The sequence below is a fragment of the Asterias rubens genome, chromosome 10, assembly GCF_902459465.1.
Source record: "Asterias rubens chromosome 10, eAstRub1.3, whole genome shotgun sequence".
Taxonomy (NCBI): domain Eukaryota; kingdom Metazoa; phylum Echinodermata; class Asteroidea; order Forcipulatida; family Asteriidae; genus Asterias; species Asterias rubens.
The window spans coordinates 14,204,717-14,222,963 of NC_047071.1; the positions used below are offsets into that span (position 1 = coordinate 14,204,717).

The following is an 18,247-nucleotide window of genomic DNA, read 5'->3' on the forward strand; positions in this document are numbered from 1 at the left end:
CAGTGGTGCATGGCCAAATACGGGGTCTGCTGTAAACCTTTGACATTATATAAAAGTGGAATTTTGTTTTCCATTGCATGCAAACATTTATTTTTGCTGTACACAGTACATGTACGTTGAGTCAAATTATACATTTTTAAAGTGATATATTTTGACGTCAAGTTTTTTTTTTGTAATTTATACTCAAAATCAAAAGTGTTTAACCAAACTTTGCATGGCAGCTCAAAGCACTTTACAATTGTATGTCTAGCACCTTTATTGTGTGATATTGTATTACATGAAAAGTACGCATAGTGCTAAGTACCAGACTACGCACGCAAAACTGAATGAAAAAGTTGCTGAATTTGCGGGCAAGCTGAAACAAGTCGTTTCAAAACAATACAGCAAATTAAATCGACCGTGTTCACTTTCGTACTGTAACAATCTTAAAACACCATTTTGGTCTACAAAATGGTAAGGCAGTTGTGCAGCTAATCTATTGACATGCACGTGAGTATGTTTTTAAAGCAGAAATATGATTGACAATAAAAATACCAGCATTAATATTGGCACTTATGATTTATTAAACTTTTAGGTCTAGAAATGGAATGTTGTTATTTATTGGTTGCCGAGGTAGGTTTATTGGTTGCCCAGTCTTAGCCCAAAAGTAGGGTAGTTGTTTTGCTGTGTTTTTAGCCTTGATAGATAAACCACAGTAATACAGTACAGTGTGTTAGACAAATCGGGTATCTTGTGAAGTTTTCAAGAATGGCAATGACATTGAAATGGCATAATGGCACTGGAAATTTATGCACAACATAAAAACCCAGTTCAGATTTCCCCTAAAATTAAACAAAAAATTATCAACTGTACATTAACATTAACAATGGCTTGTTGTGGAGCTTACAAATCACGTCCTGTTGGTTACACACCAAAATTTTCGTTGTGATCACACAAAATGAAAATCACACAATCTTTATGATTTGTTTATAATTATATAACTACTTTCTTTATTTCCTTAAAAAACTACTTGGGAGCCACAAATCAGGAAAAGAAAAGATAGTTAAGTTACAATTTATTTACTCCTAGATCAATAGTCTGAATTCAGGGGCCAGTTAAACACTATAGTTTCACCTATTTACGCATCAGTTCAAAGAGGAGACTAAGTCCCGCAAACTGGCTCAGTGTTTACTAAAAGTTAGCCAGTACAACCAACAATAGTGGTATAACCATTGAGTTATAAATAATAAAAACTTAAATTTATTGATTTTGATTGTTTTTTATTGTTTTTTTTATATTTTAGCAAGTACAACCTTTCCACGAGAAGAATGGCCTCTAAATCACCAAAGGACAAAGGAAGCAAGACAACAAGGAAACAGACAGGAATCACACAATTCGCTGCCTCTTCGAACACATTTGTTGCATCACCAACAAAGTCACCCAGCTCCAGAAAATCTCCACAAACTCCTAACTCAAAAAGTCCCACAGGTACTGCAAAGTATTCACCTAATTTCAGCCGTAAGAAAAGGAAAAAACTATTCAAGGAATTGTCTGCAGCTTCTGTGGTTAAATCTGAAGATGCTCTGCCAGTCGAGGTCAGTAGTAAAAACACGATTGAAAGTTTCTTTTCAAGAGTGAAGCCGCAAAAGTTTGTCCCCTGTCCTATCTGCCAAGAAGAAGTGCCATTATCTGCAATCAATCAACATCTCGATAAAGGATGTGTGGACACAACAACAAAAGATGAGGAAGATTTCGTACAAAATCCCAAAAGGGTAAAAAGAAGAAGAACAAAATCAGAGAAAACCAAAGACAATGCTGTCCGGAAAGAAACTGTTGATCATTGCGCTTCAGCGAGGAAAATTGCTGAGGTCAAGTCAGATTTAAAAGACAGACGTACTCGGTTGATGTTAAAGAAGAAGATTGATTCACACTCGCTTTACAAATCTACCTCAGAAGCATCAAATTCTGACAATCTTCATGAAAGCTCTACTAACGGAAAAAGACTTTGTCATGAAAATAACCAACTCGGCTCACCATCCTTGAAATCGGTGGTTCAGAGCAAATACTTCAAAACAGCAGATACCTCTAAACAAAATTCTGAAATCTCAAGTACGCCAAAGCTAAGACAAAATCTTTTAGTTAAAAGTCCTGAAGAAAAACTTTCCAAAAAGCGGAACTCATCTGCAAGCTTGACTAAGGATGAGGGAATTTCCTTGGAGAGGAAACTAAGCAGCGCCAGTACTTGCTCAACAGTCCTCCTTTCACAGAGCCAGGAGTGTAAGGAAGAGGTCTTCATGATGTACTCCAACTCGTTTATTCCATCGAGCCAGGAGACGTCCAACAGCGATGTCTTCTGCGACACATCACCAGATTTCTCCCACCAATCGTCCTCCTTCTCGAAGTTAATGAGACGGAGCGTATCGTATACAAGCATGGCATCTACTGATGGAGGTGAAATAAATGGAACCCCTGGAACCACCGATACATCCTCTGGTATTGGTTCACAATCCTCTAATAATAGCGCTGGGTCTATACAGCCCGAGGACCTTCCCAGCACCAGCGGCCAAGCAACGTGTGAGGAGTTCATCCAAGCCGAAGAATTCTCGTCACTAAACTGGGAAGATGATGATCGACACATTCCCACATCAATCACCACAAATGCTGCAGAATCGAGCAAACTTATGTCTAGAGTTAGTAAGAGTGTCCTTAGTAGTTCAATATTAGAGACAATCCCCCTGAGAGGAACCTCTGTCAATAACCCTCAAACAGATACACCCACTAAGAAATTCAACAGCACAAAAAGCCCTCTCAGAACTCCTTCACCTAAGAAAGGTACACCTCCAGAGACATCTCAGGAATCAAGAACCCATTCGCCTGAAAGATCCAAGAAGGGCACGCCATCCAAGAGCAGGGCGACAACGCCATCAATAAGAAGCCCTCTGAAGACAACCCCTTCTAAAACCTCTAGCCCAGCAAGAAGCCCTACCACCAGCCCTTGGAAGTACAAGGACCCCTACTTCTTGGCAAACTTCAAGCTGATCCTCAAAACTGTCTTGGGGATTGAAGATGATAGAAGTCTCTTCAACGACCAGGACATGTTGTTCATTGAAAGCTTCAGACAACTCTCAGGTATTTCACCAAAACTTTTCAAGTATTAAAACTAATTTCGTAATTTCGTAAATTTTCTTGATTATGGATAAGCAGGCCTCAACATAACCCACGGCACCCACACCATTTGCTGTGGTGCCCTGTGCTTCTGCTGTGGTGCCCTCTGCAAGCTTGCAATATAAACTCACGTTTTTCCCAAAGATGTGCCCCTTACCAGAGGAAAATTGCTGTGCCCCTTTAAAAGGGAAGTTCAAGACCCGGATAAGAATTTAATTTGTGCATAAAAGTTATGTCCGTCACATTTTCCCAAACAATTTAGCTCATCAAATTTTGAACTTTTGCACATTTCTCTTTCTTTCAACAAAAGTATGACATTTATGCGTGTAGTTATGTTTGTAACCGTTAGCCCCAGCTCAGCAGTTATACGTCAGGCTTTTCCAGAGGAAACACGCCTGGCTCAGAGTCGCAAAGCTGGACTATCAAAGAATTGCTGAGGATCTCTCGCCAGTTGTGGATGAGTTACATCAAGCTGGTCTCACTCAAACAGGTACAGTAAAAACTATTGAGGGAAGACATACCTCTGTATCCCTGAAAGATGTGAAAACTGAAATAAGGCTCTGTCTGTTTTTAATTACTGTAGCTTTGCCCGTCAGGGCTCGAATTTGGGATAACATTCCACAAGACCGCAGGGCTTTTGTCTAAAACATTTTACCGCACCAGAATTTACCGGGGCAGCTTTCTACAAAATTTAACTGTTTTTATTTTAACAAATGATGTGCAAAAGATTTATATCGTTTTGTCTTATTGGCAAATGTATTCTAACAACTTACCTTGCAGTTTCATTGATGTCTTTTAAATCAAACCTAAAAAACATTGTTTTTCAGAACAAGACCTGGATGATTTTGAATCGTCTTTAAACCTCTGTGCCGCTCCCGACTTGAAAACCTTGGCGAAAACTCTTCGTCTGAGCACGCCCTCTAGTGGTCAGACCAAGCAAGATCTCGTGGAGGCTTTACTAAAGCATGGCCGAGAGCAGCGGTCTATATTTGCAGTCAGCATGGAGGAAGTCCTAAAGAAAAAGTACTATTAAACTTCAGTAAATCAATGTCAGATGAATTTCCCTGTTTGTATGCTTGTTGGGTCGAGCGGATAAGAACACTGCACTCTGGTTTTTTCTGATCAGCAGACTTGGGTTTGGGTCCTCGTCGTGACACTTTTGTCCTTAAGCAAGACACTTAACAATGATTGCTTCATCCTTCGGATGGAATGTACCGGTATAGCCGTTGGCCACATGTGTTTTGTAACACACGAAAAAGAAGCCAGTGCACTTTAAGAAAAGGTGATCGCCCCGGTGTTCCTGGTTTGATTGGCTTCATATTGCGCCACAGCACCTTGTAAACCAGTATATAGTGCTTTGTAAAAGGACTAGGTTTCATACTTGAAACACGAAACTCCACAATACCTTGCAGGAAAGAGTACTGAATTTTGAAGCACCTTGCGCATCACTGAGTGACGGATATGTGCCATGTTTAAGAAGCCACTATTGTTTTTAATAGTCTATTTCTATAATCAACCTAAAGTTTGCTAACCTCAACATTTGATGCCTCTTTGTTCCTCCACAGGGCTAAGAAGATGCTTGGGTCTTGTATCCGTCTGAGCAATGAGCCGAGGGTTATCTTCTCCCGCATCCTTTTGCTCTTCTCTTTGACGACTGATTTGGAAGAAGAAGACAAGGCCAATGGTGGAATGTCACAGCTGTAAGTCCAAACATCAAAATTTAAAAAGCAAAGAAGTTGTTGATTTGTACATTTGAAGAAAGAAAAAATAATGACATGGTCTATATCCATTTGATGAGTGTGACTTAACATGGAATGTTTCCATCGGCCTTTGACCTCAACAATTTAAACCAAAAAGAGGTCACAGGGCAAACAAACTGAAAGCCCTTGATAGCACCTTAAAAGTGCAATGAGTACCAACATAGAAATAGTAATTCACACTTATCACCAGAATCGGAAAATCCTGAAACAGACTAGTCCCCAGCTGGATGTCACTTCTAACTGTCAACTTCATGTATTTTTGCAGACAAACACTTCTTCTGTCCAACATGGGACGAGTTATTTATCCCACCTACAAGGTTCTGAGAACAGTCAAGATATTCAAGACGAGAGAAGATCTCCTTAGGTGAGTACTGACCCAAAATACGTTTGGTAATCACTCAACAGAATTTGGAATGTGTCATGTTTTAATATTCAACACTGTCCTTGTTTGGAGTGCGCAGAGACCATCAACATGCAGTGATTGGTCGGGCGCACTTACCACGCATGGTGCAGGCGGTTTGTATACAGTACTCTATACACAATGTGGATGCATTCAAAATTCTCCCACACTGGAATTACTCCCCATAATGTCAATAAACAATATCTACACACCCTCCACGCAGGGAGTCTAGGTTCTTTTATTTGAAACTGTACTCTAGTCTTTAGTTCAGTCTTCACAGTTTGTATTTTCAGATGTTATTGATTAGTTGATATTTATCAGTCAATTGGTTATTGATAATTCATAGATACGAGACAGCCCTTCATTATGAGACTGACATAGCAACTGCGATGAGTACCAATGATTTTGAGCTTGCATACCAGCTTCAACAGACTGCCATGGAAACTTATCAACAAATCAGAAAGACACCAACAATTCTCAAGTAAGTAGCAATTTGTTTGAATGGCCAATATTTGTTAAATGAGGCAAGTTGTTACAGTAGTAGAACAAATTGCAATGATCTCGAAATGGCTTGGCGTTTTTATCATTAAAGCTACATTTTCAAATCTAAACAATAAGTTGGAGAAATCAGGCATGGTATTTGGTCCTTGGAGAAAAGTTAGAAAACGTGATGAAGTACAAGGGCTGACCTAAATGTACAATTTTTCTTATTTTTCAAACATCGGAAATATGTCTTGTTAGGAATTGTATCATGCCTGATAAATGTTGCTGTTGTCTTGAAATAATGTGTTTTAATCTGGACACTTAGTTTGAAAGTAAACAGAAGAAATAATTGGAATCGAAGTTGATGCAGCTTACTTGCAACCTTTTAACCTTTAACCTCTGATATGCCTACCTAGTCATGACCTGTCACTGCCAGTGTTCCTACGCCGTTTCACAGCGTCTTGGACCTACACTCGTATCATGTACACCGGAGTAGAGATACTACAGAAGATGAGACGGTACGCAGATGCAGTAGACGTGCTCCATCGGCTCCTTGATCAGACTAACTACTGTACAGCGAGTAGAGGGCGCTGGTGGGAACGACTAGCACTTAATCTTGACCAGCATCTCAAACGATCTGAACAGGTGACTGAATGCTTTTTGGGTTTTTTAAGTTCTAAGGGATTTATTTTATCTGATATTCAGAGATGAATTTTCATATACATACAGTTACAAATATTTCCCTCCAAAAACATAGAATGATTAATATTTTGTTATAACCAACAGGCACTTGATGTTATCAAAGACGGTTTAGAAGACAGTTTTGTGAGAACAGGTCATCGTTTGGCAGTCCAAGTGCGAGCTCAGAAGATTCTGAAAAGCTCCAGTTATAAAAAGAAGAAGACACAGCCTCGGGAGTTTACATTTGATGAAATCAGAGAAATGCCAAGGGTACGTTACAAACGGATATAACCAATTATTGTTTGGGCATTTAGGCATAGTATGTTCTTTTCTAATGACTTCTGCATCAGCCTGTGGCGATGAGAAACATGTTTGAAAATAATGTTTTCTCTCGGACTAATATCAATGACTGATTATTTCTAGTAAATCATGAATATGCAGCACTGTGGAATTTGCATAAATGTATTATTCATATTTGCCTCTGAGTCACTGTTTAAGGTCCATTTACTTATGAATAATTATGTATGTTAATTTGCATAAAGGTGACCATTGAGGGTCAAATCTTGCCGTACCAGGCTCCAGGGATTAAGAATACCTTCGTGAGGGAGTGGACAGGAGGCAAGAAACAAGACGGTGACCTGGCGATATGTAGCGTAGAAGAGGTCGCCTTACATCACTACAAGAGCCTGGGCTATGAAGAAGGTACAACTACATGTAGAACTTTCAGAATAGTTCAGTTTATAGAAACGGCTTTGTTATTCAAAACTGATTCCATGAATGGTATCAGTATAAAATTGGTTTCTTATAAGTCTTTATCTTACCAAGCTGGCCAAGATGATCCGTCAATTTCATTCCTGATTACAATGCACAGTAATAGTTGTTTGTTTAAGCCAGGAAATGCCATTGAAAACTATTTATGTTGGACCTTTGTTCTAAAATATCTGGTTCATTTGAGGCATTACTTTGTTCTTCAGTATATGGATGATACTAGGAAGCCATTCAATAGTTGAAAATTGAAATTTAGGGCGGGTGGGTTTTTTTTTTTATTTTTTTTTTTTAAATTTAGAAATTTATAAATGTTGACTCTTCTTGTTTCTTTTTCTTTGTCAGGTGTTCACGGAGAGGGAAGTACATTCACAACGCTAGCTTTTTTATTATTCTGGGATATCATTTTCATGGACGGAATTCCAGATGCATTCTGCTATCCGTACCAGGTAAGAGCCTAAAATATGAAGCAATCTAATAATAATAGTTGTAATAGTGGCTTCTTATATATTGCGCATCCATCCCTCTATGACGCTCAAGGCGCTACAACATTCAGTATTTTCCTGCAAGTTATGTTGGACTACGTTTGAATTATGAGACCCACTCCTTTTACAAAGCACTATGTTTACAATACCAAAGTTTACGATACAACTTTACTTGATTTTCGTCATTTTATACCAGCGGATAAAATTCATTATTCAATGGACACCAACAACTAATGTGGTGCCACCTTGGCTAGTTTTGTCATGTTGGATGGGCTTGCTAAATCCTGTCCAGTTCGTGTTTTGTGACCTTGCACATATTTTTCCAGGGCGTTTCTGGGGTTCCTTGTTGCAAATTGGCAGGGCTGTTGTGGTTGTTTGTGTCCTCAGAGAATAAAATAAAATGCTCATCATCACTTTTTTCTCTCCAGTCTGCACCTCTAGATATCCGATCGGATGATTTCTTTGCCAATCGGCAAGATGTTATAGAACAGCGTCTGACGGAGCTAAGGGAAGCAGATGAAGAGGGTTTATTGACGAGACTTGGAAGTAGCTGGGAGGAATACAATGGAGAACAATGCACTGGAGTAAGATGGGATCTCTTTAATGATCTGGATCATGCAAAGGTATGAAAGTGTCAGAAAGCTTACTGTAAACTCTTAGCTTACGAGAAAGACTCTGCTAGGGTCGAAACGTCAGGCCAATAACAATTTTTTCCTAGGTTAAATGCTTTAAAATTAGTCCAGGACTGCCAGCAGATGACTACTGCCGTTAATTCACCTTAAATTGCTATTTACTGGGAAACAAGCTGGGGGTCTTGATCGATCTTTATGTGTTAATTTTTGTTGTTTACCCATACACCGATGTGTGTTAGCACTGTATACTCAGTACTTTCCCGAGTCCTGTGAAAAAATATCACAGGCATGTTACTCGGGTGGGATTTGAACCCACGACTCTTGCAATTCTAGAGCAGTGTTTTACCAACTAGACTACCGAGGTTGCCCGGCAGCTGGAGGCAGTTAGATTTCTATGTTTTGGCAGCGGGTACCGCAACGATATAAGAGATGTTAAATTCGCATCGGGGATAAAGAATATTAATTTTGGTTGTTTACCCATCTTTATGTGTTTCACTAAATACAATGACCTCTATAAGAACACTGAGTTTGTTTGATGACTGATGAGCCAGCAACTCATCAACGATGGTCGAGTACCGAGCTCAGCATAAAGATTTGATGGAATGGAAACCAAAGCTTTGCTTTGATTATTATCTCTTGCCTCATCATTACCACAGAGTCTTCTAGTTTGTTTCGGTGGTCAGTTCATAGCAGCTGTTGCTGAGCGGATTCTACAGGATCATCGTCATTGCCGAGGGGGTATGCCAGACCTCACTATGTGGAGCCCCGAGTCAGGCAAATTCAAGGTAAACTCCTCTTTCTTCCTGTAAACTCTTAAAGTTGTTTACAATAAAAATTTGTTGAGGGATTTGTATCTCAGAAACTTTACAGGACTGAGATTTTAGCTCCAAGACGAAAATGAAAAGAGACTAAGAATCAAAATAAGAACATGATTGTATCATCTGCTATCACTGTTTCATTTGAACAAAACACTAAGAAAAGATCTCTTCTGTTGTAGGGATGATATTCAGCGAGATTGAAAGATAATTGTGAGACTCAAACTCAACATTTGAACATTGTCCTTGATGTTTTTTTATTCTTACAGCTTGTCGAAGTGAAAGGCCCAGGAGATCGATTAGCACAGAAGCAGATTCTATGGATTGATTTCTTTCTATCTCTGGGTGTAGATGCCGAGGTCTGCCATGTTACAGGTCAAATTCTTCTTTTTCAGATTTCTATCATAAATATTACTTTAAAAAAAACACGGAACATTTAATACGCACTTAATAAGGTTGTTAGCGCACATTCAGTATTTTCCTGCAAGGTATGTGGGACTTTAGCACCAATGGTTTACAAGGTGCTGTGGCGCCAAATGCAGCCAATCATCCAGGATGACGGGGCGTACCCCCTTCTCTTTTCGATAAGTGCACTGGGTTCTTTTATGTGTGTGACACAAAACACGGCACCAACGGAACGTACCATCCAAAGGACGAAGCAATAATGGTTAAGTGTCTTGCTTAAGGACACAGGTGTCATGACTTGGACTCAAACCCACACTTTGCTGATCAGAAACACCAGAGTTTGATTCCAATGCTCTTAACCGCTCAGCCACAACACGCTACATTGAGTCAATTTAAACATAGATCACAAAATTGCAAATTGTTATGACTGGACTTGACCTAAGATGGTTTTTAAATTTTATTTTCAGCTGTTGGATCTAAAAGACGTAAATTATTCCGGGCTTCAAGCAGAGACAGTGAAGCATCTAGTGCATCCAGTATGAGTCAAGTCTGATATATGAAGACCCTGTAAAGGTACAAACAAAGCAAGCCTGATGGGCAGATGATATTACAGTGAATGGACCCCTTGCACTAACGTTACACTCAGCTACAGTCTACCACATTGACATTTTGAAAGTCATTGGCAAGCATAACAGCAGCGCCACTAAAATGTGTACTTCACTGTGAAACACACCAGGACGTTTACTCCCAAAATGATGCAACAAAGATTATTGTGATGGGGACGTCTGGTGAGTTGGGTCAAGTTGGAATCTAGGTCATGTCTACCGAAAGAAGGCACAAAACTTATTCATAATTTGCATCATTGTACCAAGGAGTATTGAGGAGAGGGGGTGCACTGAGAGGGAGGACGGGACACAGAGGAGTCAACTGGCATGGACGGCTGTTGAATGCATGACATACTACTTGTGACAACTATCCAAAATATATATATATATCATGGCAGCACCTTCATGCCTACAATATTGACAAGCACTAAAAACACTTAATGAGTGTAATAGCACAATAATGTAATCGAACAAAAAGAATACAAAATACCAAACGTTATAGGAGTGGAAAATGAGATTTATTCAGCTCTCTTATAATGTTAAGTAGTACATCAAACACACACACAATGTAAAGAACCTTGTGCAGACAACATCATCAAATCAGGTACAAATATTTGGGGATTTGTCGAGAGCGCTTGTGGAAGGGCATTGTCACACGAGGCAACCATCTGCAGCGCATGCTACAGGACCACTTTAGTAGCACATGAGTAGTTTTGAAAACATTGTCTTACGATCCACCAGAAAAATATGTGACACTCAACTGTGAATGGATTCTCTTCTTGGAGATTGCCTGAGACTAGTTGCCTGTAAGTTACCTCATGTTGTTTGACATGGGCCTTAGTCTCCCCAGTTGTTACAGTTCTTGATAAAAACATCTTCCCAGATTTAAGTAGGAATGAAGATGCCAATTTAAAGGCAGTGGACACTATTGGTAATTACTCAAAATAATTATTAGCATAAAACCTTACTTTGTAACAACTAATGGGGAGAGGATGACGGTATAAAACATTGTGAGAAACGGCTCCCTCTGAAGTGCCATAGTCTTCGAGAAAGAAGTAATTTTCCACGAATTTGATTTCGAGACCTCAGATTTAGAACTTGAGGTCTCGAAATCAACCATCTAAACGCACACAACTTCATGTGACAAGGGTGTTTTTTCTTTCATTATTACCTCGCAAGTTCGATGACGATTGAGCTCAAATTTTCATAGGTTTGTTATTTTATGCATATGTTGAGATACACCAACTGTGAAGGCTAGTCTTTGACAATTACCAATAGTGTCCACTGCCTTTAATTACCATGAGCAGAGAAGGATCACAAACATGATTTCCACCAAAATGTTGTCGATTTTAGATGTAGCTGCACAAAGTCTAAAAAAGGCAAGTTTTCACTAAAATATCAGAGTACAAACAAAGATAATAAAAATGGAATTAATTACATGATTTTTTGATGACATTCATTACTTATTCGTTTTTAATTTCACCTCATGATTCATTCATCATGTTTCTAATTTTGTATTTTTTATTGCTGTAAACAGTACTAACAAATTATTCATTAAATATGAATTATAAATTTTGTGTGTGATAATTAAACAGTTCCCATTTTCATCAACCTGTTAAGGAGAAAATGTTACATAGTATAATTAATCTGCTCAGCAGAAATAATAGGTTCTGGGTACCAGTGTTAGATAAGCATGTAAGTTTGAGAATGTACAGTCCTTGTTGGAAACGAAGTCCAACTTTTTGGAGGACAAAATAATTTAGTTTGATACTTTATGTATTTGTAACATAAATATTTATTGTTTTATTTTCATTCTAATTCTATCAAGTGCAACGTTGTTCACTCAGGCTTATTTGCATCTCAATAATTATTCACATAATATATCTATGATAGTATTAACTTTTGAGTGTGGACGGAAAATCAGATTTATGCAAATGTTAACATGAGAATACTTTTGCTATTTAAGTAAGTAATTCATAAATATTAAATAGTTTTTATTTGATATTTAAAAATGTATTTAGTTCTTTATTAAAACAGAACCCAAAGTCATGGGTGCATTGTTGTTGACTTGTAAATAACTGTTCGGGTAATTTATGATGAATACAATTTATTTGGAATGTAAGCAGGAAGGACGGAAAAGGAAAATATTTTCTGTAGTCAAGGTATCAGAATTATTTGAATATTGCAGTTGTGACTATTGCTTTCACAAATTCAGATTTAATTTACATGTAATTTTATGGCAAAATTATTTACTTATACAACCATCTTACCATCATATTTCATTTGAAATTATGATGATTGTTTTTTATAGTAAGAAATAAAGCTTTCCACCGAAGGATAAATGCCTCTTTCAAAATTTTATTCAGAAGAATAACTTGTTATACATAAAGGTTTCCTGATTGGGGACATTGATATCCTAATTGGGAGAAGTAGGTTCCAATCGGGGAAGAATTATACCCCAAATGGGGTTGTTTTGGTGTTATACATAAATTAAAAGTTTCCTGATTTGGAACACAAGAAGTTAAACCAATCAGGTAGAAATGTATCCAAATTGGGTAACACATTTGTAACAAACATTAGGTAACAAACCTTCAGCCTCGGTAATTAAAAGAAAAAAATAATGATATTCTAAACTACATTCAGATAAAGTACTGATTTGACTCGCCATTCTATAGAAATAAACAGAAAACCTGTATAAAAAAAGTGGATACAGATAACACATTCACAGCATTAGCTTACAAAAATATCTTATTTTTACAAAACGATGTTAAGTACAAAACTAGGTGTCTACGAGTCTAGTTGTATTAGGCTAGACTTAAATAAGACATAGTTGCTTTCAAGGTTTAAGATGGTAGAAACCAAAACATGGCACTCACTGGTAATAAGGCTAATATTTCAAGACAATCCTTGAAGTTTTTTAATACAAAATGTCTCTAAGAAGAAACTGATTTCGGATTGAACCAATTGACTAGAGCTGGATTCGAACCTGCGACTTCCAGATTAACATGTTGGTGCTCTACCAACTGAGTCATCTAGCCCTAATAGTGTACATGTAGGTCTCCCTGTTTCATCAGTATCTTTTTTCATGGTTTCCGAAACTGATGACATCTTAAGTAGGATTTGAAACTTTGATGACATCTTGTCGTAATTGAGGCACTAAGAATAGCACTCTGCTATAGAAAATCACAAAATGAAGACAATAGTCTGTACTTCTAGCAGATGTAGTGTTTGTGAACTCATTAGGAAACATGTGGAATTCACAGCCTAGCCTTCCAACAGCGGTCTAATATCACAATCAGATTATGATTAGCAATTCTTAACAGATAAAGACCCTCCGAACAATGGGCGTCTACCATTTCCATCATTTAGGGAGTCAAAAGATAGCGCCCGAGTAAGTGCGCTGCGCGTTGTTCAAGCAGTCAAGAACTGAAAGTAATCACTAGTCACCAGGCTGGCTCGGTGGTTAATTTAGCACAAAGAAGGGTGTAGAATTGCCCCACTCTTGTCCTCTGTGGACTTGACTCCACAAGACTTGGGGCAGTGTTGAGCAAGATCAAATTTAAGTATGTCTCCCAAGACAAAAAAAACTTCCCTTTCAGTTCATGCAGTGAAAACTACAACATACAAGAAATGAAAGGAAAGCTTTACATGGTGCGACAAATAAATATAAATTCAGCCAATATTTTTCTTCCCCATAAAATTTCATTTCAGCATACAATTATTCTTTAAAAAAAAAATAGTACTTGCATTTTATTTGGAAGTTCATGGATGTTGGAGATCAGAGATGAGTATCAGCGATTTGTATCCGTCTCATCTCGTAGTGATCGCCATTCACATCTCGCGTCCCATCCATCTCGCGATCATGTTGCGTATCATCAGCCCATCCGCTGCTCACCCTTGACGCACGGGAGACCGGCCGACTCCGCGAATCCCCTTCCTCGCTCACGTAAGCTCCGCCCGTCTTCAGGGCGAAGATTAAATCATCAAAGTCTTGGGAGTCTGTGTCATCGTCATGCGGTGGAGGAGGCGCTGGGTGGTCTTGGAAGGGGGCCGGTGCGTAGAGGTTGTGGCTGTGAACTGACGCCGGTCGGCTGACATTGATGACCGATGCGGGGCGACTGTGTTGGGATTGATTCGCCTTGCTGTGTTGACTGATATGACTGTGGTGGCTCAATTGGCTGTGGTGACTCTGACGGCCGATAGACTGGGCATCCCACTCCAACTGGAGTCAAAAAACAAAACAAGTTCATTTCCATTTTAGAAATGAAGTCATCCAATTTTTCTACGCATATGCACATTTCTCCCCTACAGCAGTTACTAAAACCCAAATCCCTGACTATTTATTTATTGATTGACTTTATTCAGATAGGGTAGCCTTATCAGGGTTACAACTGCTATCCCGGTTAAGCCCGGTTCATACTTCCTGCGAATGCGAATACAAAGCGACTTTCGGTGATGCAATAATCGGTATACGCTCCCTTTCCCTTTGTGACGCAGTGAAATTTGTTTCACATGAAGCATTCGCAGGAAGTATGAACCAGGTTTTAGGGCGCTGCGTACAAACCAAAAAACCTCTTACCTCTTGGTTACCAATGACCGTCATACCAGGAGGCTGTTCGGCCTTTGTCAGCATGATCTTAGAGCCTTTCTCTGACCCTACAGCCATCATACCGGTTCCGGCATACTGACTGTTCTCAAGAAGCATGACTGAGTTATCAAAGCCGGACGGGTTGAGGGAATAGTTTGCCTTCTTGGAACGACACAGCTGGTTGCGTAGGACGGTGTAAACTACAAAGGCAAACAAGCCCTGCAAAAGAAAACAACAGACTCACTTAATATAAAGGACTGGTAGTCATGACTTACAAATTTGATTAGTGATTAAAATTTATAAATTTTTCTGCATTTGAAGTTACTTTCAAAGTATAAATGTAAACAAAATCTCTGACAAACAACAGTTCTTTATTGTTTCACCTAAACATAACACCCTAAATTGATGAAATTTTCACAGGTTGAGTGAATAATGTGTTTATTAAAAACTAGGGAATCAGACATGATTTCACTATTTCCTTCCAACTGATGTAAAACACAGTCGAGGTTCTTATTTTTAACTCACCTGGACAATGTTGAAAATGACGAAGATAATGAGTAACCAGAGTTGCCCATAGGCCATATGAAGACCTCCAAATAAACACGTTAGAGTAATGATACTCCAGAAGACCAACAATAACTGCACCTCTGAAATAAACAACAAACAAACAGAAGTCAAAAATAAATCATCCCTCATAACTTATTCTACAATAAACCAATAATATATGAGATTAGATTGGATTTATCTTCATTATGCCTGCACTAAAAATACAGATAATTGTATTCCAATGACAACTGAAACATTAAAATCACGTAACAGCTCTAATAAAAATAACAACAGTAGGCCTAATAACCATAAAAATTAACCAGTAAACAGAAAATAAAGTATAAGACGTAAAGAGCATGTTACACTAACAGGTAATTTTACCCCTGCAGTTACACAAGATCAATTAATCCCTACACATACAAATAAATGCAAATATATCTTAAAGTAAACAGGACAAGCCCATTGCCATGATTAGAACAGAAGATCCGCAAAAGAGTGGAGAGGGCTAACAAGCAATGCTTGTGGAATGTTAAGACTCCCCCCCCCCCCCTTCACGACAACATACACCATACCGAGTCCGCCCTCGAATCTGCCATGTTATCTGTGCAAATTTATAGTCGCACATGATGTACAGCATGAAAAGCGCACACAAAATTACAAATCGTATAAATTTGATGTGGCAAGCACTACCATTAAAGGATCATTTTTAGGTTCTCTAAGTTCACTCTGAATCTACAGCATGAACAATATGTACGAACATGTTAATTTACAGAGATTAGTTCAAACATTAATACACACAAAGTCAGTGAACAACAACAGACAGAATTATTTGGAACCTGAACTAAAAATGAGCACTAAATGAACAACAAAATTCCAGTTTATAAGTGAGGCAATGAAGCTTAAAGGAGATGAAAGAAAAATAATATATATGTTTTTTTTGGGAATGCCCTTTAGTTTCTTCCCAGAGAGTTCCATATTTTGGGTCCAATATACTTGGTAGTTTTCTAATAAGTGGATAAGCGAGTTAAGGGAGTATGGCAAAGGGAGGCTTGGCATGTACAAACTGAATATCAGTTTAATACTCTTTGAGGCAAGACTTTTAGCTAATTCATTGTGTACTAACTGAAACATCACATTATCAAGTTGTAAATTATATAGATCATTAATTGTAATTCTAAGAAATATGCTTTCAAAAACAAAATGGCTTGACAACTATTGAGGTTTAAACAAGAACATCCTAAACCAAAGTGAAAAATTGCTTCTAAAAATCATTGCTGAAGAGTTTTCAATGACTTTGAGGTCAGGGGTCAACGTTAGTCTTTCTTACCAGTCGTGTTATAACTTCCCATGTAGATATCATCGTATCTCTTCCACTGGGGTTTGACTTGGTAGGCTTGAATGAAGACTGTGGCTACAGCAAGAAGACACAGAACTGCTGGTCCCACAGCGCTTGCTAATGCTGCATAGCCATTTGGCATGAAACAACTGTGAAAAAGAAGAACAAAATCTGTCATCAAGGTGCTGGCAAATTTGTATAAGTTTTAAAGGTGTTAGATAATACATTTTATTCACTTCCATTTCTTATCATCTAGTTTTTATGAAACGCCGACAAACACATGAACACAATGCATCGTATTTTTTACCGCATGAGGGCGCTCTCAATAGTATTTATATCACTTTCTGTTGCTTTATAGGTGGATTATAACGGCTCCTTTAAAGGTCTTATTGCCCGTGATGGATATGATGTATGTGGTGATAATAGGTTCTTTTTGGGTCTGAATGAATAAACCCCTGGAAATGGTACATGTTTGAGCACGCCCTCACGGGGTCAAAAATCATGCTAATCAAGGACTTCGCATTGTTCTCCAATCAGCAATAAGCAGTAGCCATAAGCTGTAGCCATAAGCCGTAGCCATAAGCCGTAGCCATAAGCCGTAGCCATAAGCCGTAGCCATAAGCCGTAGCCATAAGCCGTAGCCATAAGCCGTAGCCATAAGCCGTAGCCATAAGCCGTAGCCATAAGCCGTAGCCATAAGCCGTAGCCATAAGCCGTAGCCATAAGCCGTAGCCATAAGCCGTAGCCATAAGCCGTAGCCATAAGCCGTAGCCATAAGCCGTAGCCATAAGCCGTAGCCATAAGCCGTAGCCATAAGCCGTAGCCATAAGCCGTAGCCATAAGCCGTAGCCATAAGCCGTAGCCATAAGCCGTAGCCATAAGCCGTAGCCATAAGCCGTAGCCATAAGCCGTAGCCATTAGCCGTAGCCATAAGCCGTAGCCATAAGCCGTAGCCATAAGCCGTAGCCATAAGCCGTAGCCATAAGCCGTAGCCATAAGCCGTAGCCATAAGCCGTAGCCATAAGCCATAAGCCATAAGCCATAAGCCATAAGCCATAGCCATAAGCCATTGGCCAAAGCCATAAGCCATAAGCCATAGCTTTCAAATACAACTTGACTTACATGTCACCGTTAAGATGTACATCCCCATATATCACACTGGGGTAGGATGGGTCCACCAGGGAATCACCGAGGACAAACTCCCAGCTAAATGCAGCATAGGCTATCACCACATAGATGACGATAGCTACCACAGGTAAACCTGTCACAAGACAAAATAGGATGCACCATTCAATTCAATTACACAGAGAATAATAACTAAGAAGACCTGTTCAAATTACATTGTCAGTTTTCATTAAAGTTGCTTTCAAATAATTATAATAATAATAATAATAATAATAATATCGAAGTCTTATATAGCGCACGTATCTACCAAACAAGGTACTCAAGGCGCTGAGTATATACAAACTTTCAGAAAGACTTTGCAGTGATGAATTCTGAGACCCAATTATTTAGCCCCTTATAAGGGTTTACAAGGTGCTACGGCGCATTAAGCAGCCACAACCAGGAACACCGGGGCGAACCCCTTCTCTTTTCGATTAG

General features: G+C 38.8%; 2 protein-coding genes across 4 annotated transcripts in view; one reads left to right on the forward strand and one right to left on the reverse strand.

Moving 5' to 3' along the window:
- Positions 1-344: 344 nt before the first annotated feature.
- Positions 345-10,633, forward strand: LOC117296042 (fanconi-associated nuclease 1-like). Of its 3 annotated transcripts, none has more exons than XM_033778900.1 (15): positions 345-489; positions 1,283-3,108; positions 3,494-3,634; positions 3,972-4,167; positions 4,710-4,844; positions 5,170-5,268; positions 5,651-5,785; positions 6,204-6,432; positions 6,574-6,738; positions 7,011-7,170; positions 7,579-7,682; positions 8,147-8,341; positions 9,007-9,135; positions 9,435-9,540; positions 10,038-10,633. In XM_033778900.1, the coding sequence occupies exons 2-15, from the start codon at positions 1,308-1,310 to the stop codon at positions 10,121-10,123; spliced, it is 3,681 nt and encodes a 1,226-aa protein (XP_033634791.1). In that variant the 5' UTR covers positions 345-489; positions 1,283-1,307; the 3' UTR covers positions 10,124-10,633. The 3 variants fall into 3 exon arrangements, with proteins under 3 accessions (XP_033634791.1, XP_033634793.1, XP_033634792.1); XM_033778902.1 differs by having other exon boundaries at positions 345-453; XM_033778901.1 differs by lacking the exon at positions 345-489 and adding an exon at positions 599-612.
- A 1,353-nt stretch (positions 10,634-11,986) lies between these two features.
- The window catches only part of LOC117295336 (adhesion G-protein coupled receptor V1-like), an 88,065-nt gene continuing 81,804 nt past the window's right edge, over positions 11,987-18,247 (reverse strand). The window contains 5 exon segments of the mRNA XM_033777923.1: positions 11,987-14,397; positions 14,755-14,982; positions 15,289-15,410; positions 16,637-16,794; positions 17,768-17,906. Coding sequence (XP_033633814.1) covers positions 13,954-14,397; positions 14,755-14,982; positions 15,289-15,410; positions 16,637-16,794; positions 17,768-17,906 — 1,091 coding nt within the window. The 3' untranslated portion in view covers positions 11,987-13,953.

Excerpts from the sequence above, each read along its gene's own strand:
- LOC117296042 (XM_033778900.1), top strand. The coding sequence starts at position 1,308 with ATGGCCTCTAAATCACCAAAGGACAAAGGAAGCAAGACAACAAGGAAA. Across the intron at positions 4,168-4,709 it reads GAGGAAGTCCTAAAGAAAAA|GGCTAAGAAGATGCTTGGGT; the intron begins GTACTATTAAAC and ends GTTCCTCCACAG. Across the intron at positions 7,683-8,146 it reads CATTCTGCTATCCGTACCAG|TCTGCACCTCTAGATATCCG; the intron begins GTAAGAGCCTAA and ends TTTTCTCTCCAG.